This window comes from Moschus berezovskii, chromosome 20 (genome assembly GCF_049115385.1).
Source record: "Moschus berezovskii isolate FMDL1 chromosome 20, NW_MosBer_1.0, whole genome shotgun sequence".
Taxonomy (NCBI): domain Eukaryota; kingdom Metazoa; phylum Chordata; class Mammalia; order Artiodactyla; family Moschidae; genus Moschus; species Moschus berezovskii.
In genome coordinates, this window is record NC_142479.1 from 46,508,020 (window position 1) to 46,530,876 (window position 22,857).

General features: G+C 61.0%; 1 protein-coding gene across 4 annotated transcripts; it reads right to left on the reverse strand.

The window, feature by feature from the left end:
- Positions 1 to 155: 155 nt before the first annotated feature.
- Positions 156 to 14,753, reverse strand: LLGL1 (LLGL scribble cell polarity complex component 1). Of its 4 annotated transcripts, none has more exons than XM_055407455.2 (23): positions 14,588 to 14,753; positions 11,347 to 11,444; positions 9,477 to 9,558; positions 9,256 to 9,386; positions 8,072 to 8,230; positions 7,817 to 7,979; positions 7,604 to 7,739; positions 7,256 to 7,310; positions 7,011 to 7,165; positions 6,717 to 6,940; positions 6,491 to 6,558; positions 5,384 to 5,537; positions 5,197 to 5,301; positions 4,532 to 4,824; positions 4,249 to 4,393; positions 4,020 to 4,167; positions 2,401 to 2,696; positions 1,751 to 2,015; positions 1,555 to 1,669; positions 1,261 to 1,370; positions 950 to 1,070; positions 725 to 811; positions 156 to 488 (listed from the first exon to the last, which is right to left on the reverse strand). In XM_055407455.2, the coding sequence occupies exons 1-22, from the start codon at positions 14,666 to 14,668 to the stop codon at positions 733 to 735; spliced, it is 3,183 nt and encodes a 1,060-aa protein (XP_055263430.2). In that variant the 5' UTR covers positions 14,669 to 14,753; the 3' UTR covers positions 156 to 488; positions 725 to 732. The 4 variants fall into 4 exon arrangements, with proteins under 4 accessions (XP_055263430.2, XP_055263429.2, XP_055263427.2 ...); XM_055407454.2 differs by having other exon boundaries at positions 1,261 to 1,364; positions 4,020 to 4,173; XM_055407452.2 differs by having other exon boundaries at positions 4,020 to 4,173; positions 14,588 to 14,752.
- Between the last annotated feature and the right edge of the window lie 8,104 nt (positions 14,754 to 22,857).

The following is a 22,857-nucleotide window of genomic DNA, read 5'->3' on the forward strand; positions in this document are numbered from 1 at the left end:
ACAGAAAAAAAGTCCCCCAGAGTACAATCTACAGGAAACCCATCCTGACCACCCCCACACACACACACACACACACGCACACACGGCCAGGCCTTGGTCCTGGTTGCCGAGTGGAGCTCTCACACACAGACTTGAACGCAGCAGGGGGGTCAAGGGGTGCTGGCCCAGGAGCAAGTACCAAAATAGTTTTAGAAATGACTGTGGTGCCTGGCACAGGCATTAGAAAAATACTCTTTGCAAAAGGAGAGGGGGAGGACAGCACATGGCCTGGGAGGTGGTATCCGTGGGCCCTACGGCCTCCCCTGTGGCACCTGACTTCCCCGTCGGCCTCTGCCTGCAGGCAGGGCCCGGTGGAGTCCCTGAGGCTCAGGGCCAGGCTGGCAGGCCCAACAGAACCCCATAGTTAGCAGGTGCAGGTCTACATGGAGGATCAGGCCTCTGGCTCCAGCTCCGAGCAGGGTGGGGGCAACCTGGCAGTTCTGGCCTCCCTAGCAGAAAAGAAACAGGATCAGTAGAAGAGCAGGGAGGTCCAACGGGGCAGGCAGCCTGGCCACACGCGTGCTGCCACTCAGTCTCCAGGACGGGGGGCTGGGGCCCTGCAGTGACAGCCTGAACCCCCAGGCTAGGGAGGGGGCAGCAGTGACACAAGCAACAGAAGGAGCCACAGGATCTGTGTCGGGAGAGGCTGGGGGAGGTACTGATTCAAGGGGACCAGGCCGAGCACCTGCAGCCTCATTTGATCAGGATGGCGCAGGCTCGAGCCTCCTCTTCTGACAGGTTCCGCAGGTTCTTCTCAGATTCCTCTGAGGAGCTGCAGGGAGGGGTAGCGGTCAGCAGATCTGGCCCTCCTCGGTCCTTCGTGCCCAGCTGGGGTATGAGGTTGGCTGAAGGGTCAGGGAGGGAAGTTGGGCGCGACCAGCCCCTCCTGTGAGCCCAGCCGGCTCCTCACCCCAGGAAATCCTTCACGTCCTCCACTGTCATGTCCCCTGTTGTGTCCAGTGTGGTGTCAGCACTGGTGGCCGAGTCAATGGACATAGGTGAGAGCATGGCCTCAGGTGGCTCTGGGGTGTCTACAGCGAGGAAGTGAACAGAGTCCTTCTAGGTCTCCAAGGCCCCGTCCACACTTGACCTGGTCCCAAACCAGTCCACGGTGAACCGTGGCACCAACCAACCCCTCCCCAGACCCTCTGGGCAGCTGCCACCTGCAGAGCACCCCCACCGCCACCAGACGAGCGCCCAGCTAACGCGCGGCCTCCTCACCAGCCTCCTTGCAGATGGGATCGGGGCTTCCATCACGGCTCTGTGGGGCCAGGATGATGCCTGGGGTCCCGTTAGCCTGGCTCAGCTTGGGCGACTCTCGGGACCTGTGGCTGCAGAGATGGGCAGTGCTGCAGACCCTGGGCAGGCATCTCATGGCTCAAGGGCCAGACCCCGACCCTCCCATTCCTGAGCTGGGGGAGGGCCACCCTGCTCCTTGCTGAATTGGGGGATGGAGTGAGCCCAGCCTTGGTCCCAGTGCTGCAACCCCTGGCCAGGGGCTACCCCTTCACGCACCTGACATGTGTGGCATCTCGGGGCCAACGGACATCCAGAGAGCAGAGTGGCTCGGTGATGTTCCGGGCACTCAAGGAGAAGCGCTCAAACTCCGAGGGGGATATCAGGTAAAACCCTAGGAGGGGGCAGGAAGCACAATCAGGGGCCACGTCCCCGCCTTCCGGAAGCCCTGACTGCAGCTGCCAGCCCGCCTCACCCTGGCCATGCCGCGTGAACACGCAGGAGGCGATGCCACTGATGTCCTCCTTGCGGATGCAGGCATAGTGCACCTGGGGCCGCAGGCCCGGCACCGAGAACACGTGCACGTCACCCAGGTTAGTGAGGCAGGCCAGGCAGGTCTCCGTGTAGTCCTCGCAGGCCACACTGGCAAAGGTAGCCAGGGCCACCTTGCGCACGCGGCACCCCTCGTGGGCTGTCAGCTTGAACTTGGTCTTGGCGCTCACCTTGGGTAGCGTGAACACCTGGAGGTGGGTGGGGAGTGAGTGCTAAGCGGAGCCCAGGCCAGTACACACCCCAGTGCCCCCAGTCTAGCCCAGCCCACACCACCTCCTCCACCTGGCACCACCCACCCTGAGCTGCCACCCTGACCACAGCTCCACAGCCCAGAAACCTCCCAGGCCCCTCTACCTGTGGCAAAGCCAGTCATGCTCGATGGTCAAGTTGGAAGCTCCTGCCAGACCACCCAAAGGAGCACTCAAGGGTCCTGAGGGGCACCAGAGTTCCCCAAGGTGCCTCTGCCATGGCTGGAGGCTCTCAGGAGGTCCCAGCGAGCGGGGATGGATGCAGGCCAAGGGTCTGACGGCGTCCAGGAGGCAAGAACCCCAAGGGGTCTCGGAGACTGCTCACCTTGAACTGCTCCTCGGATGCGATGAGCACAGCATGGCCACCTTGCATGTCGGGTGCCTGCGCCAGGTCCCGCGAGGCTTCGTAGGGCTCCGGTAGTGGACGGCCGCGCCCATCTAGCACCGCGATGGCCACCACAGGGGCACGGTGCATCAGCTGCACCTCCTTGCCCAGCACGGCCTCCACCGCCCGCTCTGGCCGCTTCTCGCCACCCACCACTGCTGCCGGCACCTCCAGTGCATAGGCGAACACGGAGCCCGAATTGGTGCCCGCCCACATGGTGGGGCCGTGGTGGGCCGCTATGGGAAGACAGGCTGGTGAGGCAGGTGTGTGCGATCCCTCCCCTCTGGTACCCTGAACTGGGTCTCTCCTCCGACATCCCTGGTGACCCCAGTCGGCCCCTTGCAGGCACAGGAGTGACCTCTAGGGTCCCTCCACAGGCACATCAAACTGGACCCTGACCTCTCACACCTCTCCTAGCATCCCAGTGATGCAGCCCATCACCAGTCCCAACAAAGACTTGGACTTGAGCACTACCCGCAGAGCACCCAGGCACCAAGTCCTGGGCCCATCCAGGATGCACACCACAGTACGACTCCCTTAGGAAAGGGAAGGCTCTTGAGTAGAAAGTGAGCTAAAAACACTGGGATGCGGGTGGACCGGGCAGTCACACTGTGCATCCTCAATGGCCTGGTGACCCAGCAACAATCTTAGTTGGGGGGGGGAGGGGATACCTGAGCAACAAACAGGTGAGCAACAGGAAGCCACGCTGCTCAGGGAGACAGTGGAACCAGGTCATGCCCCGCCCCCAACCCCAGGCTGCCACATGCAGACAGTGGGAAGATCCCCCAGACAAAGGGGCCCTCAACAAATGACATCAGAAGTGGGGGACTCCCCTCCCAGATGGAGAAGAAGAACACAGAGATACCACGTGCATATAAGCTGGATGCTGACCCCATCCCAACTCTGAGAAGGCGTTTCTGAGATGAATGGGGTCACCTGTGGGTCAAGGGTGACAGGGAACTCCAGCCATCAGTATCCACACTCCAGGCTTCAACACAGGCCCTGTGCCAGAAGTGACGTCCACCAGACACACCCTGAGCTGCCCAGTGACCTTCATTTTAAGTTGTGTTTAAATTGTGTTTACAAGATACATGATGTAGGAGAACACGTGGGGAGTGAGTGCAGGGCTGAAATGCCCCATTACCAAGTTAAATTGATCAGCAGCTCTGTCCATAAACCCAAATGCACCACTACTGGCAGGACCTGCCGGAGCTCTGGGGTCAAAACCGGCTCCTCCCAGGCCTGCCCTCTGCTCCAGTCCCACTGCCCAGGCGACTCACATCTGCCTAGGCCTCGGCGCTGCGGCCTGTACTTTCTCCAGATCCTGGGCTCCCTTCTCCGCCCAAGTCTAAGGCCCACCCCACCCACTCACCGAGCCTCACCATCAGGTTGTTCCAGGGGCTGTTGGGGTCAGACCACCCTGTCGCCAGCACAGCCTGGCAACTCAGTAGGCATACAGTGTTTTCCAGCCTTCCAGAAGGCACAAGTCCACCCCATCACCCATTTCCCAGAAGACCAAGGACACACTGCCCCTGGCTGCCCACCCCGCCCAGTCTCACCATCTCGAAGGAAGGTGTCTGCAAAGTAGAGACAGCGCACAACGCCCGAGAGGGAGTCGTCAGCCGAGCGGGGCTCAATGCGGCGCTGCACAGGTGTCACCTCCACATCCTGGGGACCAGCCTGCTCCGCCAGCTGCGCATTGGCCTCCTGCAACTGGAGGGGCTCAAGGTCGGGCCACCATCCTGCTCCCCACCTCCATCATCCTGCCCGCCTTGCCCGCCGCCCCACCTTGCTGCCGGCGACAGTGCGCTTCTTGCCCGACGCGCGGCTCTTGCGGATGCGCCGGAAGGACTGGCGCAGCGACTTCTTGAGCGACTTCACGCGGGACAGTGGCCCCTCCATGGCCAGAGAGTCGCTGGGGTGCAGGGTGCACCTGGGGGTGCAGGCCGGCCATCAGGGAAGCACGAGTCCAGCAGTCGAGGGGCAGACCTCCCCCAGTGGGGTCCTGCAAGGCTGGCAGTGCCCCCACCTGTGCCCCCATGAACATCAGGAGGGGCTTGCTCATACCCACCTGGCCAGCACGGGGCTCCTGCGCAGGTAGTCAAAGAGGCCAAAGCCGTGACTGGTCCCGAAGGCCACGAGGCCCCACTCAGCGTGGAGTGTGACGGCTGTGACAGCGGCCGGTGGCAGGCACTGGACGAGAGCGCGAGGCTGGAAGCCGGCGGGCCAGGGCAGCGGTCCCAGGCGCGGGCTCAGCCGCTCGTGGCCTTTCCACGTGAAGCCCTCGCGGTCCTGCAGCAGGTCCAGGCTGGCCACGCCCACCGCCTGCTCTGCCGGCATATCACTCAACTCCAGCACCAGCACCTGGGGGGTGAGGGGCAGTCAGCTTGGAGGACAGGGCGCCCCCACCCCGCCCAAGCCAGTGACACCACTGCCAGAGTGCTTCCAGGAGCATCTGGAGAGCATCCTCTGAATAAGCACTGACTAGTGCCTACTGTATACCAGGGCCCTCACAGAGCAACAGCGTGGAGACCAACCCCGGCAGGCCCCGCCCTCCCAGGGTTCACTTAACACGGGTGCTCCCGCCCAGGACCCAACCCTGTGAGGGTCCCCAAGGCCCTGGCTGGCCTCCCCCGTTCCCACCGCTGGGTTTCTGCCGGGCCGACCCCTCTAGCACCCTACCAGGCCCGCCAGAGGCCCTCAAACCCCACAGCCCTGGCAACACCTCGGCCCCACCTGACCCGCAGTGCCGGCCACCACCATCTGGGCTGTGTACTTGCAGAGTGCCACCTTCTGCACGCCGAGCCGCGGGTCATCGCTATAGGGGTCGAAGCAGCCCACCTGCGGGGGTGGGAGGGGAATTGGTGACAGGGCAGAGCCCAGACCAGGCTCCCTGGGCCAGGAGGGGGTAGGGGGCTCACACCTTGCGGAAGGGTGGCCAGTCGTCCTCGGTGGCCTGGGCCAGGCTGTCAGCATGCTCACAGTCTGTCTGGAAGAGGCCGGCAGTGCTGAGCTTGTAGAGCGGTCGCAGGGCCACGCCGGAGGCGTCCCAGAAGCGCACCGTGCCATCCTCGTGGCTGCGGAGAGGCGACATCAGGCCCCAGGGCCCCACCAAACCCCTCCGTGTCCTTTCAGCCAGCAACCACTCACTGGGCACCCAGCACCGAGGCCAAACACTGACTAGACTCCTACTGCATACAGCAAACAGAAAGCACCAACTGTATCGGGCAAGCAAGTACTGAGCACCTACTGTATGCCAGGCCACAGCGCCTGGGCCCTTCCCTGAGGAGAGAGAAGGTGCAGAAATGTCACTGGAGATAATGAGAAAAGATGTGGAGCAGTGACTCAGGGGACAGACGACCATGGGGTTCTGCCCCAGGGGCCTCCGGAACACGTGACCAGAGATGCCCCCAGAGCAGATGAGTGTGCTGGGGCAGGAGCAGGAAACCTGAGGAGGCCAGGAGGAAGCAGGGAGAGGGAGCAGATGAAGCTGGGGTGCAGCCCAGGACATAGCTGTAGAGCCCAGGTCAGGGCCCCTGGATGGTGGTGGCAGCCCAGAGCCAGGGCGGGAGAAGCTGAAAGTCTGCGGGCTGGTTGGGACACCTCCAAAGGCCTGAGGGTCCCGGCACAGGCAGACGGCAGGGGCTGGGCAAGAAGGTGGGGCCTGAGTCACTGGGCACGTTGGCACCCGCCAGGCCCAGGCCGGGCTCTCCGGCACCTGCCCTGGGCAGCTCGGCGTGGGCTGGCCCAGATTTTCCGGTCCCGGGGCAGGCTGAGTGGGTGGAGCTCAGTTTCATCAAGAAGGAGGGATGGGCCTTAGGAGTCTAGGGAGGCTTCATCTGGTGCACCCGGTAGAAGAGGGTGACCTGGTCCCACCAGGAGCCAGGCCTGAGTCAGAGGGCAGGTCAGCACCCGCCAGGCCCAGGACAGGCCTTCTCGCACCTGCGCAGGTGGCACCAGACCCTGCTCGCCCACACACACACACACGCTCACACACCCGTCACAACTGGGCTGGAGAGGTGTCACCTACCCGGTCAGCAGCAGGCCTCGCTGGGATGGCTCCTGAGCCAGGTTCCGGCCCCCAGTGATGGGCCAGCTCTGGGGGAGGGAGACGGGTGTCAGCTGAAGTCATGCCAGGCACCATATGCAGGACGCACAGGCCCTACAGGTGCCCCACCCCCTCCTCCGGCCCAGCCTACAGTACGCGCCCCCAGGGGACCCCTGCCCCGCCTTCCGCCCCCTCCCCCGGCACACACCGAGGCCCCAGAGGCCGGCTGGGGGCTCTGCTGCTCGCCGGCGCTCACGATGCGGGCCCACAGCTTGGCGGGGACATTGGCGACGTGGGCCGAGCAGGTGATGGCGGACGAGTGCAGGGGGGCCAGGTACGGGGCGGGCACGGCCGGCCAGCCGGGTGTCTGCAGGTCCAGCACCACCAGCTCCTCTTCGAGCAGTACGGCGAGGGCCTGAGGCTCGTCGAACTCTGCGGGACGGGGCAGGTGAGCACAGCCAGAGACGCGCAGGGGCTGGGGCTGGGGCGGGGCGGTACGCACCATCCTCGGGCCGCGTGCTGTGCACCGTGAAGAAGTCGATGACACGGGAGGTGAAGTCCAGTGTCGCCAGGGTTTCAGCCTGGAGCACGCTCACGCAGTGGCGGTCACCATAGCTGGCACGGGGCATGCCACCACTGAAGATGACGAAGTGCTCGCTGCTCAGGGTGAGAAAGCCACATGAGCAGCTGGTGGGGCTCCGGGAGAGTCTTCCCCCATGACCCTGCCCCTAGGCAGGCCCCACCTACCCAGACGCACAGCTTCGCCACAGGACCTTGTTGATAGCTTTGCAGGGGAAGGGGCCTGTGGGGAGATAGCGTTGGCCTCACTTGCAAGCTCTCAGGCAGGGACCCGAGAGCCCTGGATCACATTTCTCGCCACTGCCCCATCCCCCTCCTGCCTCTATTATCCGCCCCCCCGGGCAGCTGTTCCCTGCATCCCAAGGGGAAGGCACACTACCCAATGTGGGACGGAGGGGGTGGTCTCATCTTTTGCCTGGTCCTGCCACCTTCCACACATCCCCCCTGAAGTTCCCTCACTGAGGCCAGTCGGAGTTTGGGGTCACAGCCAACCTTACACAGGTCCCCCACACGCACCGTAGGGCGTGGTGGCCACCGTGGGCTGCGTCACTGGGGAGTCGCCAGTGTCCACGGCCCAGATGGCATAGCTGCCGTCGCTATGTGAGCTGACCACCGTGTGGCCACTGCGCTCCCAGCACACGCTCTCCAGCTGCTGTGGGGCAGGGGACAGGTGTGAGTTTGGCAGCTGTAAGCAGAGGTCCTGGGTGGCCACCAGCCTCACCCACACACCTGGTTCCCCAGGAAGATGCGCTCGGCACAGCGAGCGGCCTGGTTCCAGATGACCAGCAGGCCCCGGCTGTAGCCGATGAGGATCTTGGTGGGGTCCCGCAGGTGTCCCTGGAGTGACTCCACGGGGCCCAGCGCCTTTCCGCACCGGTAGTCATCAGGCACACTGCGGTTGGCAGAGGGAGTGAGTGGGCGGGGTGGCCAATGGGGGGGCGGGGGCTGGTGGAGGGGACGCAGGGAAGCCGGGTGGCCTCTTACCTTCTCAGAACCTCGTCTGGGCCCAGGGTGTGCCCCTCGAGCAGCGTCAGGGTGGGAACATCCAAGAAGAAGATGCTTCCGCCCTCGGTGCCCAGGGCAGCCATGTCACCCGCAGCCACCAGCAGGACCACTGTGATGTGGACGAGGCTAGGCAGGCCGCTGCGGGGCCGAGGGGAAGCAGGTGAGGGTGGGAGCCCGTGTACCTGCTGGGGAGGGCACGGGGGCCCGCGACTGTCAGCTCACTACAGCCCCTCTGGTCTCGCTGGGCCCTGGTCATGCCGGGGGCTGGCACCCAGGAAGACACAGTGGTGGCTGCAGACATCGTAACCAGCTCACTCAATTATTCACCAGGACATCGGCGGGGAGAGGGATAAAAATAGGTCCCCAGGTCTTAGAGACAGGCCCTGGAGCTCCTCCCCCCACCCAGAGGGAATGGCAGCAGGAACCAGGCCCCTCCTGGGCAGGGACCACAAGCTCCAGGACTCTGCCTCCACGCCCCACCAGGAAGCCCCATGCCTTCAGACATCTCCCTGACTCTGAAGGGGGCCCCCGATCACTCCTGTGCAGGGGCTAGAACATCCCAGATCCACGCTGGGTCCAAGCCCAAGCAGGACAAGCCTGTTTCTGAGCTGGACACGCATCTTGTGACCTGGTCAAACTTGCCGCAGCCATTCCAACAAGGGCTTGCAGGCCAGGAACCGCAAGGCCCCTTACTCTCCCCCTAAGGGTTGAAGCCCACGCTGTTGCCCCCCGGGGCATCCTGCCAGCACCTCACAGGGCAGGAGACCCTCCTTGTTCTGATCTGCCCTCTCCTCCCCGCACAGTAGGGCCCATCGTCCCGCCCCTGTTCAAGGGTCCAGAGGTGCTGAGGTCAGTTCCTGCTCCAGATGCCCCCCTCATTGCAGGGGCACAGGGCTGCTCCCCAGGCTCTGGGACACACCCTCCCCACCCCAGGCCTCCTGGGCCCTGGCAGTGCCAGGGCACAGACCCTCCCTGCTGACCATGGGCTCACCTGGGACTCCCGTCTGATGCCTACAGAGTTCAAAGAAGCTCTCTGGACCGAGGCCCAGCCCGACGTGCACCACCCCACTCCGAGGCCCAGCCCTGGGGCAGCTTCCTGTCCCCATTGCACCTTCACAGGCCCCCCACTACTGGCAGCCACAGCTGGCCAAGCCCCTTGGTACCTGGCGCCATCAAAGCCAGGCCGACTGGGTGCCTGTAAGTGGAGGGCTTCCTCCAGGTGGGCGCAGCCGTCATGGTGGACGATCTCCCACAGGTGGAGGCTGTCGTCATCCAGCAGGGTCAAGACTCGACCCTGGCGGGTAAGTAAGACCAGGACTGAGCTGACTGGGGTTGGGGACAGGGCAGGGGGTTTCTGGGGGCCGGCAGCGGGGCCGAGGCTCACCTGACCAGGCAGGAAATGCATCTGGGTGACAGTGGCTGCATCCCGGTGCAGGCCCGTGAACTCCACACCAGGGGCACCGTAGCTGAGGGTGACGGGTCAAGGGTGGAAAGCAGGCACAGGCCAGGACGCCAACACCAGGGACCACCTAGCCCCTCCTCCCCAGGACCACTGCATCAGGCCCCTGGTGACACGGGGAGGGGTGTCACCTAGCCCCGTCCAGGGGCCCTCCCAGGTCTGGGGGCTCTTCTCTGGAAGAAGCACTGCACTCGGGATGCAGACCCATTCGGTCCTGCAAGTCAGTGCTGCATATGGCCTTCCCTTCCTCATCTGTAAAACCGCCCACTGACTTGCTTGCTGCCTCCTGGGGCAGACGCAGGACACCTAAGAACACAAGCTCTCCCGGCACACCCAGCCCGGGCCAGTTCACGGCTCTATGTCAGCCTCACGGGTCTGTGGGTGCAAGAACTGGCCCAGCACATCAGCATCACGGGCGGAGATGCCAGGCCAGGCCCAGGAAGCCCGGGACAGAGCGGAGTCCAGGCTGCCTCTCCACAGCCACAGGCCGCTGCCAGCCGCAGGCCAGGACACTCATGTCCTCGTGGGGCTGGCAGCCCCCACTGAGTGGGGAGAGGCCCCAGGGACTTGAAGAGGTGGATGCCTGGCTACAAGTGCCCGGTGTGAGCGCCAGCGTCCCAGCAACCTCAGGCTTCACCGTGGACGGCGGGCCGAGGGGCCCCAGCGGGGAAGACTAGGCTGGGGTCAGCAACGTTGCTGGGAGACAAGGCAGGAGCTGTTGCTTGGAGCTGGAGCCGGGAGAACACAGACGAGGGGACAAAAGAGGGGCAGGAGTGCTGGGCGGGAACCAGGTTGCCAGGGAGACGGGCCAGACTCGGGGGTGGGATGGCCCCTGTGGCCAGCCTCAGTTTTCTAGCCCAGGGCATGGGTAGCAGTGGTCTGGGGGGTAGGGGCTCGTCCTCCTCTGAGGCTGTCTGGCTGCCCATCCTTTGTCAGCATGAGGGGCTGGTGTGCAAGAAAGACCCCGCCACCGGCAGAGACACGCTGTGCCGGGGAGAAGGGGCCATGTGACCACAGGCAGGCAGCAGCTGGAGGCAGGAGCAGCAGGCAGCGAGGGGATTCCTGGGCAGGCAGCGGCCTGGGGCAGATGACCAGGGCACCGTCTCCTCCCTGTCCCACTGACGCCTTGGGGTCCACGGAAGAGGAGGGGCACCTAGACCCAGCCCCTCTCCCTGGTCCCTAGAGCTGGCAAACTCACAACTGCCCGGCCAGTGCCCGAGTCCCGGATGGGGAGACCCCATCCCACCCTGTGGTGGCCAGCCAGACCCTACACCTGGGCCCCACCTGGGGGGCTCACCTCGTGCAGCAGGGGTGGGCTGCTCCACAGCAGGAAGAAGGCATCCAGCTGCCAGCCTCCCCCTGCCCCGCCCCCTCCCCTTGGAGCTCTCAGGAAAATGGCCCTTTGTGCGGCTCACAGGCCCATTGTGCGGGGCCAGTGTCCAGGTGGGGGCCGCGCCGTGCTCGCCATGCCGAGCCTGGCACTGCCCCCAGACCTCGGCTGGACACACGTGTCTTCAGGCCGGCACACGTGTGTGCACCCGGTTCCCAAGGCAAGGCCTCCTGTGACCCTGGTCCTCCCGCCACCCTTGCTGGGGACCGTGTGCTGCCAGCCTCGGCCCACCTCCCCAGTCACAGCTGCTGGGACAACGGGAGGGTTGCCGAGGTAACTGGCTGCAGCGATGGGCAGCTGTGGACCCCTTCATCTCTGAGGCGCCACCTCAGGGCAGCAGCTGCACGACCTCCACCAGGGGCCCAGCCCGGCACCCCGCACATTAGCCACGACCCCAAAGGATACATCTTGATGGCCCCAGACCGGGTGCCGATGGCCATGATACGAAGCTCAGGGTCAAAGGCCAGCGCACTGGGCTGGTTGGGGAAGCCATGCTCCACGGTCTGCAGGGAGGTGGGGGTGTCTGCAAGGCACAGCCCCCACCCAAGGCCCACCCAAGGCAGTCTCCAGCTCTGTCCCTGCTGCATGCCCGACCCCCCGACCTCAGTGTCCCCAGCTGCGAGATGGATGATCACACCTCCAGTAGGTGAGGAAGGGCCTGAGCCCTGGCCCCACCACAGGCCTTCCCAGCCAAGGCCGGTCCCATTTGACACTTGGGTCCATGACAACAAATAGAACAGGGCTCACAAGGGAGGATGCGCGGGCACAGACGCGAACCCCAGCTGCCCCACGGGGTGAGCTCCGCACCCTACTCACCCAGGCAGATTGGAGTGGGGTGTAGTCCTTGGTACCCCCACACACAGGCTCTGCATGGTGGTCAGAGACCAATGCCCAAGAGTTGGCTAGGCAGAGGCTCTTGACTTCCCTGAACCAGGGCTGCTCCCCACTCCCAGCCCGGGACAGGAAGAGAGGGGCCTGGACAGAAGATGCTTCCTGCACAGTCCCTGACGGTGTCACGCACCTCCCAGACTCAGGATCTGACCTGGAAACTGGGGGACATGGTTCCCACCTATCCCTGGTCAGGGTAGAAGGTGCTGCTGCACACTGGGGGTGTCAATGGAACAGTTCCCACCAGGTTCCCTGCTCCTGGCAAAGCCTAGTTCCCCCACCCGCCCACCGACACAAGGAGCCCCTAGTCAGGGCCTGGTTAGGAGACCTCCCCGGGAAGCCTGCACCCCTGGGTCCCTAGGCCCCAATACCAAGGTGGGATACCACATGTGGCTGCCAGGTCCTCCTGACCACTGCGTCATCAACACACAGGTTTTATAAGAACCCCTAGTCCCCTGGGGCCTGTGTCTTTCTCCAGCCCCAGCCCATCCAGGCAAGGACTGAGTTATCTGAGCAGCTGGCTTGGCCTTGGGCAAGTCACAGCACTGTCTGAGCCTCAGCTTCCCATCCAGGAACTGGGGAGCCCACCTGAGAACAGAGTGGACCAGGGTGGGGTGGCAAACACTGGCACCGCCATGCCCACACTGGACCTGACCAGGTCCTGCATCCTGCTCCTCTGTTCAGGACCCTCGGGGACCCCCAGCTCACTCCAAGTCAAAGCCTAGTCCTTACCACCTGGCCCTCTCTGACCTCCCTTCCATGGACCCCTGGCTGCTGGCCTTCCGCTCTCCTCCAGTCCACCATGGAAGCTTCCTGCCTCAGAACCTGAACACCCACCACAGTCCCTCTACCTGGCATGTGCCCTCCCCACTGTGGAGCCTTCCCCCAGCTCAGGAGACAACCGCTGGATCAGCAGCCACCCCTCTACACCCTCACCTGCCTGACTTCCTCCACAGCACTGACCACCAGCCCAGCTATTGCCAGCTGCACACCCCACTCCCTGTTTCGTCTTCTGTCTGCCCAGCTAGGACACCGGCGCCCCAAGGCAGTATGTGTTAAGATGACACAGAGTGGACACACAACAGGCAACCAGGGGCAGGGCTGGGATTTGGACCCAAGACAGCCCAAAGTCCACACTCACCCTGACCACCCTCCACCCCCGGCCACTTGGGAACCCGAGGCTTTTTGTTTTTGCTTGTTGGTGTTGCCACGCGGCATGTGGGATCTTAGTTCCTGGACCAGGGATCAAACCCGAGTCCCAGGAAGTGGAAGCACAGTCATCACCACCGGACCACCAGGGAAGTCCCTGGGACCTATTTTCTAGTGATCACCTGCCAGTCCCTCTAGTGACCCTCTGCCTAAGTCCACCCCCCCCCACCACTGCTGCCCACTCAGAATGCGGCCTCGCCTGCCTTAGCAGGGAGCCCAGCTTCTGCCACCAGAGGCCAGATGGGGGAGTGCCTCCCCTCCCCCTTTCTGGAGCCCCCGCTTCACACCTCGACTCCCTGGCTGAGGAAGTGACACCTTAGCATGACACCTGCCCCACCACGCTGTCCTCTCACCTCAAGGGGCTCACCCTCAGTCACTCAGCATAGGAAGGGGCCACCTGGGAACCCCTGGGCACTAGCCTCCCCTCTGGGCTCCTTGGCCACCAAGTCCGAGGATCCTGGCACCGTCTATTGCCACCTGGGAAACCCTGCCTGCCCTGAGAAATGTCCCGGCCTCGGCCAGTGCAGGAGCAGTGCCCAAAGAGCGTCTCCCTGGACCAGGGTCTCCTGGCAGCCGCTCGGACCTACAGCAGCCCCTCCAAGGGGCCCTGGCTCTCAAGCTGAAGTCAAATCCCACTGACAAGGGCACACAAAGACCAAGCCCCGGCTCACTCTGTCTCTGGCCAGGTCGTCAGTTCTCTGAACCTCAGTTTTCTCACCCTCATGTGAGCATAACGACTCCAAGCCCCAAGAGCAGCAACGGGGCATGTGATCAGAGGGCTTGGGTGTAAAACTGACACCCCTGGGGGGAGTTAGCAAGGGTCAGGCCGGGCCTCTCTCAACCACACACCAGCGCAGGGAGGCGGGGCTGAAGGCAGCCCCTTTCCCGTGGCCCCTCTGGCCCTACCCAGGAAAGAAAGGAAGAAGCAGTCCTCCACCCCCACCTCCACCAAGGCTCCAGAAGCGGTGGGTCGGCTGCCCCCGCGACAAAGTCCGCAGCAGGGAAGACAGTTGCCCCATTTCATCGCAAGGGAAACTGAGACCCCAGGATTCGAAGTGCAGTTGGTTACACGGCCAGGCATCCCCCCTGGAGCCCCGGGCAGGCCGGGCACAGCTCAGGCGGGAGTCCCCGGCAGTGGGGGAAGGGAGGAGCGGAACCGGGAAGGGATTTCCCAGCCCCACCCCCCAACATCTAACCCCCACTCAGCACTCCTCCCCACCGGCCTGGGTGCGAAAGCAAAACAAATCGGGCCCAAGGGCTGCGCAGGGGCGCCAAGGTCCCCAAGAAAGAGATAAAGAGGCAGCGAGTGGAACCAGAGCCAGAGTTGAGAGCCGCACGGAGGCGGAGAGGCCCCTCGGGGAGAGGCCAGCGAAGTCCGAGGCGCGGAGACATGAGCGGGGGAGCGGAGGGCAGGGATGCAGGCGCGCGGCTCGGGCGGAGCTGAGCTGGGCGGCCCGGCCCGGCGTGCGCCCCCTCCCCCGGCCCGACGTGGCTCCGGCCAGGCCCCCGCCCCCGCCCCCAGCCAGCTGCCCCCGGCCCGCCGCCGCACCTTATGGAAGGCGAAGAGCTCCTGCTTGAGCTTCTCGCGCTGCGGGTCTGCGCCCTGCCTGCGGAACCGAAACTTCATCATCTTGCGCCCGGCCGCCCGCCCGCCGCCGCCCGCAGGATGCGCCGCGCGGCCCCGCCGGTCCTGAGGCGCGGGCGGGCGGGAGTCAGGCGCGGGCGCGGCGGGGCAGGGCCTGCATGGGGCGGGGCCGTCCGCCGGACGCGCCGCTCAGCCAATGGGCGACCCGCACACCGCCCGCCCCCGCCCCTGCCTGGCACTCAGTGGGCCCCCGCGAGCACGCCCCGCCGCGCGTGCGCCGCGGCGCGGGGCCTGCCGGGACTTGTAGTCCGCAAGCGGGACTTCGGCGCGGATGGTTAGGGACTGGTGTTTGAGCGGCAGCGCGCGTTCCCCAACGCGAAGGAGGTTTTTCCCTTCCTGCCAGGAACCAGCGATGAGCACACCCAGGTTATGAGGCAGCCCCGTCGCGAAAGCCAGGAAAGCTCTGACCCGGGCGACTCCCTAGCCCCCAGCCTCAGTTTCCCGATCTGCGCTACTGGCCCAGTGATTGCTCAGTTGTATTATGTTTGACGGGTTTCCGGAGACCCCACGTGGACCATTCCCCAGCGGGCCAGAGTACCGCCCACGCCACGCTCCTGTCCCAGCTGGGTGGTCGGTCGGGAATGCCCTCCTCCGCCCCCAGCCCCTGGGGAACTCCTGCACCTCCAGGATCCTACATTAGGAAGCTCTGGTGGCCTCACGGGGGATTCTTAGGCGCGCCACGAGCTGAAGAGAAGGATGGAGACCCAGTTGGGAGAAGAGACCTTTGCTCGGGAGCTGGCATTTGGTCCTAAGATTGGATCCGGCCTTCTCCGAGATGGAGGGACGGCCCTCCTGCTCAGAGAACTGTGTATAAACAAAGCTGCACCCCCCTCCACTCTGAGAGAGGATGGCCTATCCCCACCCACCTCCCAGGCTTCCTTTTCTCATCTGGACAATGGCCTGAAGGCTGAACCTTCCCTTCCAAGGCTGAGAATAGGCTGCTCTGGACTCAGGGTCCCAGAAGCTTAGGTGGGGCTGACAGACTTGGCCCAGACCCCACCAGCTGTGTCAAGGGAGGTGCGCCTGACTTGTGACCCCAGGCAGCTGCCAAGCCACAGGCCCAGCCCCCGCACCCCACCCATGTCAGCCCAGCTCAGCCCTTCCTTGGGGTTGAATCTGGGAAAAAGGTGAGCTGGGGAGCAGGGAGGTGAGAGGAGGGAAGATGATAAGAACAAGGCTTGAGTGTCCACAGGTGTGGCAAGCACTGTTCACAACCCTCTTCTGGTTTCAGCTGATTAAGTGCTGTCAACAGTCCTGGGAGGGAGGAAAGCCTAGTGTTCTAGACGAGGAAGCTAAGACAGATGGTCACAGGCAAAGGGGCAAGCTGGCTGCACTGAGAAGCATCAAGCCTCTCCGGCCACTGCCTGCACCCAACTCTGGTGCTCTGAGACCTGGGTTCTGGTGCCTGCCCTCCCGCCCGTGGCTGATTTTGACTGCCTGAGCCCTAAGTGGCCTCTTCTGCAAAGTGAAGGCCTCACACAGGGAAGTGTTAGGAAGGTGTTAATTCACATCCTTAGTCACCTTTAGAAGCTGTGCAACCTACAGCAAGACATTTAAGCTGTGTCTCAGGTTTCCTCATTTGTAAAAACGTGGGTAATCCTAGTTCCTGCCTTTTTTTATTGTTGTTCAGTGGCTCAGTCATGTCTGACTCTTTGCAACCCCATGGACTGCAGCATGCCAGGCTGCCCTGTCCTTCACCATCTCCTGGAGCCTGCTCAAACTCATGTCCATTGAGTTGGTGATGTCATCCAACCATCTTGTACTCTGTCGACGTCTTCTCCTCCTGCCTTCAATCTTTCCTAGCATCAGGGTCTTTTCTAATGAGACGGCTCTTCACATCAGGTGGCCAAAGGATTGGAGCTTCAGCATCAGTTCTTCCAATGAATATTCAGGGTTGATTTCCTTTAGGATTGACTGGTTTGATCTCCTTGCAGTCCAAGGGACTCTCGAGTCTTCTCCAACACCAAAGTTCAAAAGCATCAATTCTGTGGTGCTCAGTCTCTACCTGCCTTAGAGGGTCATTATGAACAAGAGGTGAATTAGTATTTGTAAAGCCCTGAGACCAGACTGTGCCAGGCAGACAGGAAGTGTCATGTGGGAGTCGGCTGTCATTAGAGTTCTTGGTAATTGCTGTTTGACTCCGCCCCTCTGTCACCCTGGTCCTTGCCCTTTCTCAGTCTCCATTTCTGTCTTTGAAAGGGCAGCCATGCCTCCCCCTCCACACAGTCTAGAGGGACACAGAACTGAGTGGAGACCACAGCAACCCGGAATTTGCTGTGCTATATTGGGGATGCCGGGGGTGTTGGGAGCCCAGAAGAGGCATCTGACCCGGGGTAGGTGTCCTGGAGAGGGACAGTTCAACAGTAGAGAAGGCAGGAGGGAGAGAGAGGAGGGCCCCAGGCAAGCAGGGGTTCCCAGAGTGCCAGAGCTTCCTGACACCTGTGTGAATGCCTGTGGAGTGAGGCCCAAGTCTGGACTTTAAAACAGCCCTTTACCAGGTGACTCTGAGGCCCCAGCTTGGCCCCATCCGATCAGGTTGAAAGGGGTTAAATGGGTAAACTGAGACATGGGGCAGGGTTAGGAGAGGCACAGGGCAGGTCTGGGCACCAAGGACTGCTTGTGCCTCCCCTACCCCGAGAGCCTGGGCCCAGCCTGTGATCACCACGGATGCCCCAGGGCAGCAGGGCCAAGCCTGCTCAGAGCAGGAAGCAGACTCAGGGGAGCCCAGGCAAGGGCATGCACACAGGGTCTTCTTGACCTCAGGTGACCCCCGTACCTGTCCTGGGGGTGGGGGAGCAGGAGGGCGCCTGAGTCAGCACCCAAAGGGAAAGCTGGTCCGTCCTACAGCCTCCCAGCCTCAGGTCAGCCTCGGGCCAGGGACGGGCTGGGACTTCTAGGCATTTCCTGGGTGGGGTGGCCTCTCCCTACACCCTCCTCCTCCTTCTTGGCTACCCCAGGGCCCCGCCCAGCTCTGAGGTGGGACCTAGGTCTGGCTTCAGATCCCAAGACATCCTCTTGCTGGCTGGGTACCCTCTGGTAAGCCATCTTACCTGGCCATCAGTTTCCCCATCTGTAAAACGCAGTAAGGACTCAATGAGATGATTTAAGCAGGAGTGGAGCCCAAGGCTGGGCAGAATCTGTCCCTGGTGAGCCGGCTCAGAACTGGCCACCTCTCCAGTCTTCACAGGTACCAGGCAGGCTTCTTCCTCAGGCACCCTGCACTTGCTGTTTCCTTGCCTGAGATGCTTTGCCAAATCCCTCCCCTCCTTTTAGTCTTCCCTGGTGGCTCAGATGGTAAAGAATCTGCCTACAGTGTATGACACTTGGGTTCTAGTCCTGGGTTGGGAAGATCCCCAGGAGAAGGGAATGGCAACTAACTCCAGTATTCTTGCCTGGAGAATTCCACAGACAGAGAAACCCAGCAGACTACAGTCCATGGGGCTGCAAAGAGTTGGACACGACTGAGCGACTTTCACTTTACTTTTCTCCTCCTTTTAGTCCTGACTTGATGACACTTGTTCAAGGAACTCACTCCCCGCCCTCATGCCACCAGGGCCTCTAGATTTCCAATGCCTCCCCAGCCTGTTCCTCTCTGCCTGCCTCTTCTTACCCACCACTATATATATTATTTGTCTCCCAGTTTAAGAATGAGCTCCCTGAGGGCTTGGTTTTGAAGCTGTTGTTCACAGCTGTGTCCCCAGTGCCTAGAACAGTGCCTGGCACATAGCAGATACTCAACACATTTAAAAAATATATGAATTAATCTTAAGTCAGAAAGCAAGTGTGACAGACTGTTAACACACGTGGGTGGTAATGTGGCTTCTCTTAAGTATTTTTCAGTGTGGTTGAAATGTTGCATTAAAAATATAAAATGCAAATAATAATAACCCACACTGGGAGTCAGAGGTCATAGGACTTGGTGGTTGATGGATGTGGGGAGAGTAGGGGTGTCCCAGAGCCAGGCTGGCGTGTACCCAGGGTGTCCTCAGAGGCAGGCACCCCAACAGATTCTGCATTTGTGCTTTATCTGCTCGGATCTTTGTGGTGACACTGGAGGGAGGCACGACAACCCTCTTTACAGACAGGAAATGGAAGCAAAGGTCCAAGGCCACCTGCTGAGAGACGGCAGGGAGAAGGGGTGATGAGAAAGCTCCCCGGGGAGGCTGAACAGGGGCGGCCCAGGATGGGAGGAAGGTCTGAAGAGCCTGGCTGCGGGAGGCAGGCCCGCCTTCCCGGAGCTGGCCCAGATCCCGGCTGAGGCCACGACCCTCCTCCGCTGCCCAAACCACAGAAGCAGCTTCTTCCTGGCGGCTCCCCCAGGGGCCTGGCAGGCCCCAGGATTCCAGGAGTGGAATCTGGGCTGGGGGTGGGGTGGGCGGGCAGGGCCGGAGGTAGAAGATGATGAGGGTTCTAGCTGGGGTGGGGGCCTGACTGAGAGTGCTGGGAACCCAAGCTGGGGTAGTCCTCATCCTTCATGGTGGGTTTGAGCCCGGAGAGGGGAGAAGCAGCAGCTCTGGGTCCGTCAGCCCACTGAGGGTGAACAGTGTGCGGAACCCCAGGGAAGGAAGGCCTGGCAGGGGAGGTAGGGGCAGACCCAGCCTGTCCTCCTTTTACAAGGGAGTGACCCCCCCGCAAGGTCATGTAGGGAACCACACAAGGGTCTTCGGACCTCCAGCCCAGGGCTCCCTCTCCAGCCCTGACACTGGCCCTGAGCCAGGTCTGCACTGTGCTTTTGTTGGCTCAGCTGGGTCACAGGACCTGGGAGATTGGGTGTACCTGCCCTCTCCCTGTAGGAGTGTCAGGTTTGAGGTTCCAGGGGACTGTCACAGACCTGTTGGAAGGTGGAGTTCTGTGCTTTGTCTCTGTGGCTCCAAGTTCTAATCCTGCTCTGCCACTTCATCTTTCTGGGCCTCAGTTTACTCATCTGCAAGATGGGGGCAAATATTAATTGCTACCATTTATTAATACTGAGTACTTGATCTGTGCCAGGCACCATAGTCATTCCTTTCATCCTATGCCTGTTTTACATAGGAAGAAACCAAGATCAGAGAGGTTAAGTAATCTGCCCAGAGCTAGTACATGGCAATGTCAGGATTTGAGTCTGGGCCCCAAGTAAGATATATCAGAGGTTGAGATGAGAATTAAATGAGGCAGATCATAAAGGGCCTCACTCACAATGAGTCCAGAGAGGGTGGGAGTTAGGGAGCTAGGTTCTGGGTCCCAGCCTGGAGTGGCAGCACTGGGTCACACAGAATTCTCTGGAGGTCCATGGAGCCGGGGTAACCCTGACCCACAAGCCCTTGGGCCACCCTGCATACCCACTCCCTGGGGCCTTGGCTGAGCCAGGCAGCAGCAGCAGGGAGACCTCGTCCCTCCCCTGGGGCCTCAGCTCCTCTTCTACACCAAAGGAGGGCTGCCCCCGCCCCCCCCCCTCCGCCCACTCGAGACACCAACACTGGGGCTCTGCTGCCTCTCTGAGGGCACCAGGGGAAGTGCACCAGGGAGCACCCAGTTGGAGGGCCCCAGCCTCTGAAATCTCTTAATCCACGCCTGCTACTTACCACTCAGCCCTGCAGCCTGCGGGACCCTAGATCTGCCCAAGTGCTCCTCTGCTCAAAACCCTCCATGGGAAGCCACTCCCAACAGCCAATTGTTATGTTTTAGGAATTTTTGTGAGTCAGTTGTCAAATACAGCTGTTACTTAAAAATAAAGTTCAGAACTAAGCACTTCCTTTCTTAATTTTCCTCATCTGTTGCCCTTCCTTCACTAACTGCATCTGTGTGATGGGAACACTGTAGTAATGCTCACAGCCACCCCGTTGACAGCTGGAAGTCCGCCACAAGGGAGTACTGGTGGCTTAGCTGGTAAAGACTCCCCCTGCCATGCAGGAGACTCCGGTTTGATTCCTGGGTTGGGAAGATCCCCTGGAGAAGGGATAGGCTACCCACTCCAATATTCTGGCCTGGAGGAGTCTGTGGACTGTAGAGTCCATGGGGTCTCAAAGAGTCGGACATGGCTGAGCGACTTTCACTCACACCATGGAAATGGGCCACCACCACAGCCAGGCTGGTTTTCATTTTCTAGACCAGTGCCATCCAATAGAAACACAATGCAAGCCACATATGTAATTTTAAATTCCCTAGTAGCCAGACTTAAAACAGTAACAGGTTAAAATTAAATAGCTTATTTTTATTTAACCCAGGTGGGTCCAAAATACTATCATTTCAATGTAATCAGTAGAAAGTAACTATTTTTTTACATCCTTTTATTCGCACCAACTCTTCAGATTCTGGTGTATATTTGACATTTCAAGTTCCTCTCAGTTCAAACCAGCCACATTTCAGCCAGGCTGTCCAGCAGCTGCCATGTTAGACAGCACAGGTTTAAACTTAAGACTTCAATGAAGGTATTCATAATGCAGATTAAATTGAAAAGTAGTGTTGAGACTGAAACATTTCGACCCAAATAAGTCTGTTCAATAATGAGAGGTCATAGGTCATGTATCAAATTTAGTGACACATTTATTGGGAAGAGAAGTGTGGCAGGCTGAACAATGGCCCCCAAGGTTATCAGACCTTAATTCCCAGAATTTAAATTGTTTTACATTTCTTTTAACCTTGCAGATGTGATTATAGCTCTTTACATGGGGAGATTATTTTTGGTTATTCAGATGGGCTCTCATGAGGGAGAGGCAGAGGAAGTGTGGGACACAGAAAAGGAGGTGGCCATGTGGCCACAGAGGCAGAGACGGGAGTTGTGTGCCCACAAGTCAAGCAATGTCGACAGCCATGAGGCACACTTTGGAGACAGCTGAATCTGAATGGGCAGATTCTAGCCCAGGGGTAGTGATTTTGGGTTTCTGACCTCCAAACTGTGAGGAAATCGATGTCTATTATTTTAAGCTACCAGGTTTGTGGCTGTTTGTTCCTGCAGCCACAGAAAAACAATGCAGGCAGGTGGGGTACAACTCCATTCACCATATCGTGGCTGAATTACCACAGGTGAGCTCCAGATATAAGAATTCTGCAACAAATAAAAGCATCCTGTGAAAAACAACTGGCTAAACAGAGCTTACAAGTGCTGTGTGCTCTATTATTGGTAATGTAGGTGCTACACACCTATCGGCACGACCTACAGAACCTCACATGTATGTGACACACATCTGATGGCCTCATATCCTCAGCAGTCAGACACGCAAATGTTTTCTGAATGAAGGGATGTGACTTCAGGCCTCAGTTTCCCTCACCACACAACAGGATTGTGGAAATGGGATGGGCTGCCCAGGTGGGAGGGGCTGGAGTCAGATGTTAGAGCACCTACCGTATGCAGGGTTGGGCAGGGGCAGAGATGGGACTCAGCACGTGGCCCAGACACTGGTGCCCCAGCAGAGGGCTGGGGACAGTCTGATTCAGGGAATCGGATATAGGCCCTCACACCTGCCTGGGGACAGTCTCAGAGATGGCATGCCATGGAACCACTGTACAGGAACAGAAACCAGAACCAGACACATAGCAGGACCTCTGAGGGCTGGACGCCCCGTCCTCCGGCCTCATCCCTCAGTCCTGCAAGGCAAAGGACCTCACCACTTAGAGACTGGGAAGGACCCAGGTCTGGCTTTGTCACAGTGGCAGTGGGGAGTCCCTCACAGTCCTCCACACAAGCACCCATCCTGCGACCCCAGAGTAAGGCCCGGGCAGAGTCGGGGAGCCGCCCCTCCCATGTGCTCTGGATGACTTTCCTCTCAGCTCCAGTGCTCCTCTCAGGGGTGGCCAGGGCCCATCTGCCCAGCCCAGTAGCAAGCCCTGCAGGCTCAACTGGTCACAGACCACAGGGAAGCTCTGCTCACCCCACCTTCACTTCACATCCTGTCACCAATCTGCAGGCCTGAGCCTTGGCCACTCGCTCCCTATAGACTCTCCTCCCCCTGTTAAATGAGGAACTAAGTGGCTTGCCAGGTTTTCACAGCAAGAATTCGGCCAAGCAGAGTGACTCTAGGTACTGGGAGTGAGTGAGGGAGACTAGACCAAAGCCCTGACCAGAACCTGGAAACCAGGTCCCGGATCTGAAGGGACTAGAAGCCCCTGAGCCCCAGCATCTGCATCCTCAGCTCTACACGCTCACCCTGAAAGCAGGGGCTCGAAGGGCTGTGCTCACCACAGGGCCAGAGTGAGGG